This window comes from Knufia obscura (genome assembly GCF_036327395.1).
Source record: "Knufia obscura strain CCFEE 5817 isolate CBS 148926 chromosome Unknown scaffold_18, whole genome shotgun sequence".
Classification (NCBI taxonomy): Eukaryota; Fungi; Ascomycota; class Eurotiomycetes; order Chaetothyriales; family Trichomeriaceae; genus Knufia; species Knufia obscura.
The window spans coordinates 165,627-178,976 of record NW_027042704.1 but is presented as its reverse complement, the minus strand read 5'-3'; the positions used below and the strand labels follow the sequence as shown (position 1 = coordinate 178,976).

The following is a 13,350-nucleotide window of genomic DNA, read 5'->3' as shown; positions in this document are numbered from 1 at the left end:
AACACTGAAGGTCATTAAGGAAGCTCTCCCGTGCTCGAGCAAAACTGAGCTAGTGCCGTTACGCATTAGCGTCAGATCTGCCATTTGAGCCGAGCGGATTTGGAAGACGGTGGAAATGCTGGCGACTTCCCCGAGATTTTTCTAAACATTTCGCAGCTGCAGGCCATCGAGTCCATCTGCTGCTTCTCATCCACCACTCTTGCTTGTTATCCATCATCCGCGAATTCAATCAGTCTAGTGTCTTCTCACACCTGTAATAGTATAATCCGGCACGATGCAGCGCGCCGTTACCTCCAGCGTGCGATCAGCACTTTCGAAATCCTCCCCATACTCTAGCACATCCGGCAGAAGTTTACAGCAGCTGCGGTTTGCTCACAAGGAGCTCAAGTTCGGTGTTGAAGGACGGGCATCACTGTTGAAGGGTGTCGACACATTAGCGAGAGCTGTCGCGACAACATTAGGTCCCAAGGGTCGAAATGTACTGATAGAATCGAGCTATGGCTCCCCTAAAATCACAAAAGGTACAGTTTCATCCATCGCAGTGTCTGGCCATTGCTAACATCTATCGCAGATGGTGTCACCGTCGCCAAAGCCGTGACATTACAAGACAAGTTTGAGAACCTTGGTGCCCGACTGATACAGGATGTCGCCAACAAGACGAACGAGATAGCAGGTGACGGCACAACAACTGCCACTGTCCTTGCCCGAGCCATCTTCTCCGAGACCGTCAAGAACGTCGCCGCTGGTTGCAACCCCATGGACCTCCGAAGAGGTACCCAGGCTGCTGTCGATGCTGTTGTGGACTTCCTGCAGAAGAACAAGAGGGATATCACTACAAGCCAAGAGATTGCTCAAGTCGCTACAATTTCTGCCAATGGCGATCAGCATGTTGGTGACCTGATCTCCAACGCCATGGAGAAGGTTGGCAAGGAGGGTGTCATCACCGTCAAGGAGGGCAAGACCATCGAGGATGAACTCGAGGTCACCGAGGGTATGCGATTCGACCGTGGTTTCCTCTCTCCCTACTTCATCACCGATACCAAGTCGCAGAAGATCGAATTCGAAAAGCCTCTCATCCTCCTTTCCGAGAAGAAGATCTCAGCCGTTCAGGACATCATCCCAGCCCTCGAAGCCTCCACTCAGCTGCGCCGACCACTTGTTATCATTGCTGAGGACATTGACGGCGAAGCCCTAGCAGTCTGCATTCTCAACAAGCTCCGAGGTCAACTGCAGGTCGCGGCCGTTAAGGCTCCTGGCTTCGGCGACAACAGAAAGAGCATCCTTGGTGATATTGGTATACTTACAAACGCCACCGTCTTCACAGACGAGCTGGACATCAAGCTGGAGAAGGCCACCCCAGACATGCTTGGTAGCACTGGCAGCATCACCATCACAAAGGAAGACACAATCATCCTCAACGGTGAAGGCAGCAAGGACTCCATTGCTCAGAGATGCGAGCAGATCCGAGGTGTCATGGCCGACCCATCCACGTCTGAGTACGAGAAGGAGAAGCTCCAAGAACGACTCGCTAAGCTCTCTGGTGGTGTTGCCGTCATCAAGGTCGGTGGTGCTTCCGAGGTCGAAGTTGGTGAGAAGAAGGACAGAGTTGTTGATGCTCTGAACGCCACACGAGCCGCCGTCGAGGAGGGTATCCTGCCTGGTGGTGGCACTGCCCTGGTCAAGGCTGCCGCGAACGCTCTCAAGGATGTCAAGACCTCCAACTTTGACCAGCAGCTCGGTGTATCAATCGTCAAGAACGCTGTTCAGAGACCTGCACGGACTATTGTCGAGAACGCCGGTCTCGAGGGAAGTGTTATTGTTGGCCGACTGAGTGAAGAGCACAAGGACAACTTCAACATGGGCTTCAACTCTGCCACAAGCGAGTACGTCGACATGATCAAGGCCGGTATCGTTGACCCTCTCAAGGTCGTCCGAACTGCTCTGAGAGACGCATCTGGTGTTGCCTCGCTGCTTGGTACTACTGAGGTCGCTATTGTTGAGGCGCCAGAAGAGAAGCCAGCTGGCCCACCAATGGGCATGGGAGGAGGAATGGGAGGCATGGGTGGTGGGATGTTCTGAGGCGATCGGCACGCCCTTTGAATAAAATGAGACCTCACACGATACCCCCAGACCGACCTCACCACTTTGTAACTTAGCGACCGACCTCTTGCATGTTTCGCCACATTTTCAACCTTCGACTTTCGACATCTGTTGTAATCTCCGCTCTCAGCTTCGACATTGTGTTTCTACGGCCATGATAGGGTAGAGGAGCAAGACAAAAGCAAGTTTTATGGCGACTGTGGAGGGAAAGGAGAGGTGTATGATAGCATTGTGGATGGTGGAGATACAGTAATGTACTTATGTGTATAAAATGTTATATCAGCTTGAGTTCATTGTGCCGCATCTCCCGACTTTATTCATGTGTGTCCTTGCTCCAACAGATAAGGGGTCCGACAACACTCGCCACAGTCTCTATCTGTAGACTGTACGTACTTCAGCAACTCCCTCTGTGGTCGCAAGTTTGATGGATTCCCGCAACATCCTTTAGCATGCTCTGATTTCGCGAGCACATTCAACCGTGTCAATCGTCAACCAGGACGTCGTCTCATTTCATTGTCTGTGCATAGAGTGGCTTCGGGTGCTCGGTACCTCTGGTTCAATGAAGTCACCGAGCGCTGCGAGCGAGCTCTAGACAATACATGCATGATCTGCATATGCCGTTCCAATGTCTATTGTCTGTAACTCGTCACATGGAACAGTTGGGTGCTGGCGCCATTCTCCGCTGAGACCCGGAGAAGAGCGAAGTCATGCCTTTGACGCCCATGCTGCTGCACGGATTTGTTTGCAACAACGACAGGCCTCGACACTGGACAGGTCAGCACGGCGAAGATGATGCGATACGTAGCCTTGGTCTAAATGTAATGTAGCAAAGGTGTTGGTCAATGATTGCTATATGATCCAAAGCAGGCGAGGTGTGGAGTGTGATCGACTCCGGTAAATTTGCCAGGAGTTTGGAATAAATTTGCACGTTAAGCCGCGTGTGAGATTCATTCTCAAGGAAGAGGGCACGGACCAGCCCTGGGCTTCTTCTGCACTGCGAAGGAGACTGTTGGACGTCTTGCTTGGTCGTCGGAGATCTTACAAACGCGAGCTTCACGGGTGGCTCTACCCTGAATAAATGCTTGAGATCTGCTGAGGCGTGGCATTAGGTGAACTGAAGAGAACTCATGGGCGCGGTGTCGACTTGGTGATACAAGAGCATGTTAGGTGAAAGTGAGGCTGGAATGGTACTGAGCTGACAGGTATGTAGTTAGCGTTCAGTTCTAGTTTAGTCGTTGCATGGTTTTCTCTACGAGTATTCCGGTGTCGTTCACGTACAGGATGGCTAGTGATTTAGACCGAGCACGATTGAGAAGCGTATTGTTGCTCAATTGCCAGGTAATGCGCCTGTTGATGATCGTTTCAACGGTCGTAGTACATCAGTGCCACACGCTGTCAGCCCGAGCACCGCGCTCGTGTTTGAGAGGTTGGATGGGGTATCTGCGATGCCTGCTGCTTTAAGCTTCACGTTACTCAATCGCTGACATTAGTCACCTGAGCGGGTCAGAGACTTCTAGACAGTACTGAGACACATCCGTTTTAGTCGCTTCAGCTATCGTCCGTCCCGGCCTGCATTCTTGAACAGTCCGAGGGCTGCTACGTCGATAGTCGATGTGAGCCGAACAGCCCTGCTTGTGAATAACGAACTGAAGGGGGGACCGGACGTGACTTCAAGTACAGAATGATGCTGTAGTGAGACTTCAGAGGCTGTGAACAAAATGACATTGGGTCTGTAGTGTGCTGAAGCGGAAAGTTGAACTGTGCAAGAACTCATGTTATTTCAAGGTTCATTGTTGATTCGGCTGACCGGCTCTTGCTTGGATCTAGTTTGGTTCTGTCTCATACTGTAGTAGTTTCTGTGTCCATTATGTGGAGTAATAGTGTTGTATGGTTCGGGTGCAGTTACTTCTGAGCGTCGAACACAGAAGCGCGCGCCTGCTGCTCAGCAGCGGAGTATAATTCTCGCTTTTGATCATATCGCGTCCAATGTGCGAAGCGCCCGTTGTTCTCAGTGGTGGGCTCGAGAGAGGAAGAAATTCGTGGTGCACATGGCTAGATGTCCTGCGGTATAGTAGACAGATGTGTCCATAGGCACAGGTGTATACCGTCGCAAGGCTGACTGATCGGACGGTGTACAGTCATGTCCATCTACACAGGTGTATACTGTCATAGGTCTATCTGCCTCCTGATCAGCTGATGTACATGGGTGTCCACTGGGACATACCAAGCTTGTAGTGAAGTCGAGTGTAAGTCTGGCTGACACTCTTGCAATATACATGGCTGTCCACCATCACGTGCTTGTCACCTTCGATCACTATATGTGCAGCACTGTATAGATTGTATGCTAAAAATGTTTTCCTGCGGTAGTCATCACCTGCACTGGACAGCTTATTCACTTTCGTGTCGTCCTCATATTTCATTTCTCACATTTATTAGCACATGCGTCCACCTGAGGAGCTCGAATCACCTGGTTGATATCTTCCTTGTCAACGATCTGTTAGATCGACTGCCAGCAACCTACTGCCTCATGTACCAGTACGGGCGTCCACCTCGAGCACCCAGAATCGATCGATTTCTTCTCTCCTACCGTATCTGTCCGATCGACAAAGGACCACCAAACATGCCGCCAAAGAACGCACCGATCACCAATGCGAACGACGCTTTGTTCCTGATCAACCAAATCAAAGCGCTTGGCATCCAGTTGACATTCAACGTCCACGATGTTGCGGCCAACAGCGGCCTTACGGCTGCCACGGCCCAGACCAATCTGCTCGCTCTCAAGAAGAAACATGGGCTCAAGATCAAGACCACTATGAAAGGGGACTCCTCAGCAGGAGCGGGCACCACAAACAGTACACCCAGGAGTACACCAGTGACGGCAAATGCGACCTTCAAGTCCACGAGATCCAGTCGTGGCAAGAAGAAGGATGTCGATTATGCTGAGTCAGCAGATGAGGAGGAAGAAGTGGAAGAGGAAGTGGAAGTGCGGCCAGAAGAGCCGGCTCAGAAGCAGGCGAAACGCGGTTCGAAAGTGCCGCGCCAGGAGGACGCCGGTAGTGATATTGACGCGACGGAGTTGAAACGGAAAACACGATCGACCACTGCTCGAGACGCCAATAACAAGCAGACTGCTGCACCAAAGTCAATACCAAAGGAAGAGAAAAAGAGGAGCACCAGCGGTTCGTCTCAGGTGGACCAGGAGGACGCCAGTGACGATTTGGACCACAGTGAGGAAGAGCAAACGCCGACTCCGAAGACGAGAGCTGGACGCACAAGTGCTGGTTTGGACGAACTTGAAGGAAGCTTGCCAGTAGAAGGTCCAAGGAGCATGGCGGCCTCCAGCGAGTCGAAGGATGCAACCAAGGATGAAGGAAAGGTTGGTATCACTGGAGATCAGGACGAGGTTGATGGAGATGGGGAGGTCGAAGATGTGCCGGACGAGTCTGGCAGGATCGTTGACAAGTCGTTCGTCGATCGCCTCCTCGATGACAGCTCCAACGACGTACTTGTCGGTACCAAACGGAAGCGATCCGTCTCACCGCAGATGCCGAGCCCTATACTTTCACCGACAGTCCTTGGCCCAGGTGACTTGATGCCATCTGATGATCTGGCGTCCACCCCAGAGGTCGCGGAAACAGTAAACCGAGCACCAGCTGGTCAAGCAGATATGCCAAGCAAGCCTCCACCGGCCAAAAAGGCAAAGCTCGATGTGGCAGGCCAGACCCCCGAGACAAGTGACATTCCTAGCTTGGATTCGATCGAAGAGACGAAAGATCTTGGAGCGCTGGGTGAAGGCGTACTCCTGGAGACAAAAGGTGCAGAGAGCCCGGCCCAGCTAAGACTTGAAGAAAAAGAGAGAGAACTGGTTGAGAAGGACTCGGAGAGCCAGGAACTCGATGAGGTGGCCTCAGCCGGAGATGTTGCACGCAGTCAATCTCTTGCTGCCGGAGGGACGCCCGCAAGAGAACGAAGGACCTTCTTCACCAATCCACTACGCTGGATGTCCTACAACCGTGATGCGCAGCCAGCTGAGCCGCCAAAGGCATTTGAGGCAAGCGTGGACGATCAAGGCCGGCCGTATCCTCAGCGTGGAGGTTAGACCTGTGGCGTTCTGGTGCATGGCGGATGGATTCAAGAACCATAGAGGGCTTCTGAGCTCTCACGCTTGCAGAGAAGGAAAGGAGCTGATTTTGGCTTTCCGAGCTTGATGTGCCGGTAATATCCCGAAACAACAGCATGACGTCAGGGAGGATTTTCTTTGGAAGCTGCGATCGATATTGATTTAGATTATTATGCTGCAAGAGCTATGTATTGTTCCTTCCATTGAATCAGGCACAAACGAAGATTTTACTACGCGCACAAATCTTTATTCTAGCTCTTCGACTTGTCGTGATTTACCGAGTACGATGCCCAGTCCGGTACCGACGCGTGCAGCTCTCCGAGCTCTGGCAGATCTGTGCCACCCTGAGAGGTCTATCGCAAGACATTACAGCTGCGCCAAACTTGGCCGACCATACGGACATGGCAATACCAAGCAACTGAATTTACCAACGGCTGTTCAGGCTCGATGGAAGACTACAGTGATCGACTCGCCTGAGCCCCAGGCGTTTGCGAATGATCCGACTCGTTACGATGCACAGAATCGAGCAGGACCAGAGCCAGGGAAACAGGGGACCGAAGACCCCCAGTCCAATGCATCTGGCCCAGTTCTGCCTGATATTACCAATTACTACACGCTTTTCCCTAAAACGATCCCCTATGGCCCACCCCGCGCAACTTCTTCGTTACCAGATTCTTCTACGATCACAGAGGGAGATCATCCGCCACCATCTTTCCATATCAACTCACGAGAGCTACGGAAGGAGTTCCTGCAGCTTCAGTCTTTACACCATCCAGACAAGTTTCCGGCCGGGTCTGTGGCCCATCAGCGGGCCTACGCACTGTCGACCTTGCTGAACAACGCGTACAAAACCTTGTCAGATCCTCTGCTTCGAGCTCAGTACTTGCTACAAATGCTTTACGATATTGACGTGAACAACGAGGACAACTCTGCTCACCAGACTGATCCGGACACATTGATGGCAGTGATGGAAGCACAGGAAGAGTTGGAGAATGCTACAAGCGATGGCGGAGAAGAGAGCGTGGAGAGGTTGAAAGCAGACAACCGCGGTCGGATCCGCGAGACTGAGAAAGAGCTAGCTGCTGCGTTTGAAGCAGGTGATGCTGACCAAGCAAAGAATGAATCGGTCAAGCTAAAATACTGGCGCAGCCTGGAGAGTGGATTGCAAGATTGGGAGCCTGGTAAAGAGGTCAGATTGACACATTGATTTGACCAACGCGAGATAGGCGACGGTTCAACTTGAGACGGTGAAGATCCCAAAGCTGCCATATGTTCCATCCTCCGCTTTGAATGACTCGCATCCAGACCCTTTCATGTGGCATGGCCACCCACATTTCTTCCTCAGGTCGGCTCACTCGGGAGGGCGCCATGTTGCTCTTCCTGCTCGAAGCTACTCATGTTCGCAATCCGACAGCAGGCTTATCAGGAGGGAACGGCTGACGGACATGACCATCGACAGCGACTCGGACTTGCCCTTTATTCTGCGCATGCCTACAGCTCTATCATGCCCTTATACTGCGTTATCTTCTGCAAGCTTGCTCAGAACGAGCTCGCTGCTCCTACTTCTGGGTCTTGGCATGCAGTGCCGAGAAACAAGGATGAACAAGGTTCGCCCCCATTGGCCAGGGTGTGTCTTATCTCAACCGTCCGACATCTACCACATGGTAAGAGCAAGGTACAGAGCTTGGCAACTAACGACTTTCATGCCAGAGTAGTAGAGACGTTGACTGATTCAATAATCAGGCCGACGCTCGACGTCCGAAAGCCGGGGAGTACGTACCGACCATGGCTGTCTCGAAACCGCGGTACCACTGCGGGGTCCTCCCAATGATATAAAGCATGACAGTCTGTTCAGTTCTGAGTCAGTGTTCTCGCGCTGTACCAGCTCCGACTTAGAACCATGATCTTCACTACTGGTTCTCTGCTGCTTGCAGCTCAGTTGGTTGCGGCCTCCGCTCTACCACCACTTGGCTACGAAAGGAAGTTGCTGAAGGAAGCACTTGCCTCGAGAGATGTCTCCGGTATATCTTGCAGTGACGGCCCAGCTCCCAAGGCGTCCGCCCCGAAGACCAATGTATGGGCACCGATCACGCCCAACGACAATCGAGCCGTCTGGGACTACCTTTACGATCCTGCTACCGGTCTCAACCTAACACATCCGGACAACGCTACAGCCAGCGACAACTATGTCTTTTGGATAGACACTATACATAGCAACAAAAGTGCTGTACTGCCATACATTGATGGGGATGGACCCTTGCCCCCGAAATATGCCAGGGTGGTGATCTTTGAGGGTGGTAAGGCAGAGCCCAACTCACAGGAGTATATGGTCGGTCCTTTGCCGGTCAGCAACACTACTACCATTCAGCCATATGACTATCCGTTCAATGGCGGTTCTGGCGGCTCAGTCCCTTTCAATGCACGATACGTTGACTCGGTCAAAACTGCTCTAACTGAACCCCTTATGGCTGAGCTCATGACGAATGTTTCAGACATCACCCAGGCTCTGTTCAATGCTTCGTACCTGGGGTCCTCCAACGAGAACACCACACTGACAAGCACAGCCGGGACACCTGTCAGCTTTGACGGCACTCAGCAATTCCGCAACATCATGTTCAGATTACCTGGAGTTGCTAGCTACTTGACACCGATCGACTTCTTCTTACTTATCAACTGTCCTGGTACAGACCCCAGTCAATTCAGTCTCAAAGGCTTTGTGACGGGCTCGCAGTTCTACGAGACTGAGGAGGCCCTCCGTACAGCTTTCGAGGCTGGCGAGCTCGCACAAGAGTTTGAACACGACACAGAAAGTGGATGGCCCATCGTGGACTATAAGCCAGAGCTTGGTTCCCGTCCATACGACGATCAATTCGCTCCCACCTCGATCGAGCTCGGTGGCAAGCGCTACGCAGTTGATGCCAAAGAGAGATATGTCGAGTACATGGGTTGGAGCTGGTACTGGTCAGAAAGTCGTCTTTATGGTGTTACCTTCTACGACATTAAGTTCAAGGGCGAGCGTATTCTCTACGAGCTTTCCATGCAGGAAGCCATGGCACAATATGCTGGCAATCAACCAAAGGCGGCAAACACTGTCTATCACGACACATACTATTCCCTTGGGACCGACATTGCCACCTTGATTGAAGGGTGAGTTTCCTACTGATTCCCTGCCCATGAAACCTGCATGCCTGTATTTTTCACTGGCCATACCCCGTCTGGTTCTTAAGCTAACAGCGCAACAGATTTGACGTGCCCCTGGGGTCTAGCTGCTTTAATATCAGTTATAATGAACTGAACGGCACGACGATCAACCAAGACGCCATGTGCATCTTCGAAACGGATTCCGGCTACCCCCTCTCAAGACACAGATACGGCGGAGGCAACACAAGTTACCCGTTCACAAGTCTTGGCGTGGTAAAGGGGTCCGCCCTGACCACCAGAACAATTGCAACGGTCGGAAACTACGACTACATGTTCGACGTCTCCATGCACGTCGACGCCTCTATCGAAATCACAGTCCGAGCCAGCGGCTACCTCCAATCAAGCTTCTACTACCCCGACCAAGGCAGATTCGGCCCCAGAATCCAACAAGCCACACAAGGCAGTCTCCACGACCACATCATCAACTATAAAGCCGACTTCGATGTCCTCGGTACTTCTAACTCGCTGCAAGTCAGTGAGTTAGTCACAGTAAACGTCACACAACCGTGGTTCCCAGAACTGGGGTCCTTCCCACAGATGGAAATGAACACTTCCATGATGTCCACCGAGCAACAATGGAACTGGGCACCAAACAACAACGCAATGTACGTCGTCCTCAACCAGAATGAGACAAATGCGTGGGGAGAGCCCCGTGGATATCGTCTCGTCCCCGGCCGATCAGACATCCACCTCACCATCCTCGACTCACCATGGTCGCTCAAGAACTCCGAATTTGCAAAGTCGCATCTCGCCGTGACGAAGCAGCATGACACCGAGCCGTACTCGAACTCATGGCAAAACATCAACCTACCCAGCAAGCCTCAGCATGACTTCTCGAAATTCTTCAACGACGAATCGATCGAGCAGGAGGACCTGGTCGTCTGGTTTAACCTTGGAATGCACCATTACACGCGAAGCGAGGATATACCGGTTACGCTCTTCACCGAGGCAGCGAGTAGCATCGTCTTTGCACCGCAAAATTTCTTCGACCGGGCTCAGGACGGCGATCTCAAGAATAGGAGGTGGATTGTGGTTGATCAGAGTACCGAGGAGGGTGCCCTGGAGTATGAGGATTATGGCGTTGCTCTGCCGCAGTGTATGGTTGCGCCGACGGAGCCGGTGCTTGAGGTTTCTCCTACTGTGAACTATGAGTTTGAGGCTGAGCTGTGAGGTGAGTTATGCATCTGTCCAGGTAAAGTGAGGGCGTAAAGCGCTCGAACCCTTCAATGTCCATATGCCCGAACTCAGGAACATCCATGGGCTGCTGGGTTTACATGCAAAGTGAGACTTATGGAAGAATGATATAAGCCAGATGCCATAGCTTGTGCTCTCACTCATTGAAACAAGTCCGCGCACGGTTCAAGAACCTCTGATGAACAATGCTTGAGTTATGGAGCTTACTCTAAGGGATGTGTGATAGGCTACATGTGGAACTAATGTGAGTGAAAAGTCAATGCTCGGCCAGGAGGACGCGGAATGAAGCAAGAACATTGAATGAAAAGGCCCTGCACCATAAGGTTCTCCCGTAGCGTACAAGAATCGTGGACGGTCGACAATGTGACCAGGTCTGTCTCACCAAGCATCCCCAGTCTTCGTAAAAGCTAGTGTCTTGATGTATCATCCGCCGGGAGTGACAAGCAGAACCTCTCATGCGACACAGACTCAGCTTGCAGCCGTACTATGCTCACCACGCGGTGAGGAGTAGAATCATGGCGACCGTGCTCACACCCAGACCTCGACCAGCGACATTACGAGACCAAAGGCACGAAGATTCGAGGGCAGTGACATGTATCTCCCCAAACCTGCCATGTAAGCGCGTGGTACTGCCATACAGACACGGCGGCAATACATGTGGTGGCATATACTCAAATCTCATTCAGACTCTCTATCAGCATCGTATATACTGTAGCTTGAACGACCAGATACCGTAGATACCTGATCAAGCAGCAGTGGCATGCTCTCGCTAAGCACAACTCAAAATGTTCAGCCCAAACGCAGTTTTTTAAAAATCCCACTAAACACAGCTTTGCAAACGTGAACGTCAAAATACTCCTGATTCGTGTCTCAGCTCGATACGTCTCTCTAATCCTCGCCTTGCCCGGAGTTCACCACGCACGCTCGGATCTTGAAGGATGTAGGGTCTATAATGCTCAGATGGCATGGTTATCAAAAACCCTAGTAATGTGTTAGCTGCTGCCGCTTCTGCCCTTGCAATATTCGACTTACCAAGAGGACGCCAGGTGTCTCTCTAGAGGGGGACAAAGCCTACCCACGCAAAGCCTCAGCCATGCTCACATTGAAGTCATCTTGGAAGCCACCACCGTTGGTGCTCTCCATGTTCAAGAAGTCAAGATCGAACTCGTTCATCCCCTGGATGGGAGTGGAAGCCATCATGGCAGCGTTGCCGACGTTGAGCCAAGAGTCCTGTGAACTTGGCTGACTGCCGTATGCTCCATCGTAGTTATAGCCAGTCTGCATTGGTGTCTGTGGAGAAGCGAAGGCGTTACCCTGAGAGCTAGACTGAGACATGAAGGACGCGTTTCGGGTTGATGGGGTTGACTGAAATGGCATGTTCGGCTGAACGGCGGAGGGAAGAGTCGGAGGTGGTCCCATCGACATCGGAGTTGCGCTAGACGCTGACGCATTGAAGTTGTTGAAGCTGCCGAATCCACCAGGAAAGTCGAGGTTTTCGAGATTGTTTGAGGAGAAGTTCTGCTCTTGTGGCATCTGGGTGGTGTTAGCTTTGTGAGGACAACCAAGGGGGACACTTACGTGCTGCTCGTAGCCAGGGAAGACGAATTGGCCTTGGCCTTGTGTGTTGAACTGCGGCAGTGGCGTTTGCTGAAGATGTTAGTCTTGATTGGTATTGCAGACAAGATGAAGACGTGCTTACCTGTGAAGTAGGACTAATTTGCTCCTCTTGGCTGTACTGCAGGGGCGTAGCTGCATTGCCTTGTCGAGCCTGAAGAAGCTGGTTTCGAGCAAGCATTGGCAGGTCGTCTTCCTCCTCCTCTTCTTCTTCGCCTTCAGCAGCATTTGCCATGAAACCAGCATAGCCACCATAAGTCTGTTGTGGCACAAAGTTGTTGCCTGCTTGACCATTGCCTTCGATCGAGTTTTGGATGCCGAACATGTGCTCTTGACCAGGCAAGTGCTGACCACCATTCATGGCTTGTTGTGCCTCGAACTGTGCATCAGCGTCGGAGAGGGTTCGCATGATACTGTTAGTCGTTGAGATATCAGCTGCGTGGGAGTTGCTGACTCGTCGAGAAGTGTTAGCTCGACCTCGAGAGGCACCCGACTGCTTTCGCTTTCTCCCGCCCGCGGTCTGTTGAGGATTGAAGTCATCACTATCGGCGCCAGCGAACTCATCATCGGAAGCAGCAACATCCGAAGCACTGCGCTTGATGTTTCGTCCTGTAGCCCGTCTCTTTGGCTTGGCTTTACCAGTACTGCCTTGACCTTCGTCATCGACTTGGTTCATTGTTCGAGCTCGAGCTTTGGAGGCTGGCGGAGGTGGAGGTGGGGGAGGTGGGGGAGGACCGGCTCGAGTTTTCTGTGTGTAGATGCTGGATGGTCTCTTAGTGACATTGCCGCGTCTTGGTGGTCCTGGGACAGGGGCGACGTTGAGCTCTGCCATCTGGTTTCGAAGCTTCGCAATGTGCTGTTGAATGGCCCCTTCACTGAAGGCGGAACCCATTCTTCGAGCAACCTCGTCATCTGTAGGACTTAGTAACAGCTCTCTTCTGAAGCCGCAGAACCACTCACAAGGAATCTTGATCCCCATTTCGGTGCAGGTGTGACTGATGAAGAGAAGAAGAGACTTGTCCAGGTCATCTATACTTGTCAGCTGCGCTCGGCGTACGAAAGTCTTTAGCTTACCATTCCATCGCACCAAGTGTCGCTGCTTAGGTCGGTTCGGCATCTTG

The 13,350-nt window shown here is 52.0% G+C and overlaps 5 protein-coding genes across 5 annotated transcripts; 4 read left to right on the top strand and 1 right to left on the bottom strand.

Annotated features, from left to right (window-relative positions):
* Positions 1-274: 274 nt before the first annotated feature.
* HSP60 (chaperonin) lies at positions 275-2,079 on the top strand (the record flags this gene model as incomplete). The annotated part of the gene is made up of 2 exons (XM_064878917.1): positions 275-521; positions 572-2,079. 2 exons carry the CDS (start codon positions 275-277, stop codon positions 2,077-2,079), a joined length of 1,755 nt encoding a protein of 584 aa, XP_064725318.1.
* Positions 2,080-4,720: 2,641 nt separating this feature from the next.
* PMZ80_010527 (uncharacterized protein) lies at positions 4,721-6,199 on the top strand (the record flags this gene model as incomplete). The annotated part of the gene is made up of 1 exon (XM_064878916.1): positions 4,721-6,199. The coding sequence occupies one exon, from the start codon at positions 4,721-4,723 to the stop codon at positions 6,197-6,199; it is 1,479 nt and encodes a 492-aa protein (XP_064725317.1).
* Positions 6,200-6,506: 307 nt separating this feature from the next.
* On the top strand, positions 6,507-7,427 carry PMZ80_010526 (uncharacterized protein; the record flags this gene model as incomplete). The annotated part of the gene is made up of 1 exon (XM_064878915.1): positions 6,507-7,427. The coding sequence occupies one exon, from the start codon at positions 6,507-6,509 to the stop codon at positions 7,425-7,427; it is 921 nt and encodes a 306-aa protein (XP_064725316.1).
* Positions 7,428-8,120: 693 nt separating this feature from the next.
* Positions 8,121-10,591, top strand: PMZ80_010525 (uncharacterized protein; the record flags this gene model as incomplete). Its single annotated transcript, XM_064878914.1, has 2 exons — positions 8,121-9,367; positions 9,463-10,591. The coding sequence occupies 2 exons, from the start codon at positions 8,121-8,123 to the stop codon at positions 10,589-10,591; spliced, it is 2,376 nt and encodes a 791-aa protein (XP_064725315.1).
* A 1,095-nt stretch (positions 10,592-11,686) lies between these two features.
* On the bottom strand, positions 11,687-13,346 carry PMZ80_010524 (uncharacterized protein; the record flags this gene model as incomplete). Its single annotated transcript, XM_064878913.1, has 5 exons — positions 11,687-12,148; positions 12,194-12,262; positions 12,315-13,141; positions 13,190-13,258; positions 13,304-13,346. 5 exons carry the CDS (start codon positions 13,344-13,346, stop codon positions 11,687-11,689), a joined length of 1,470 nt encoding a protein of 489 aa, XP_064725314.1.
* Positions 13,347-13,350: the final 4 nt, after the last annotated feature.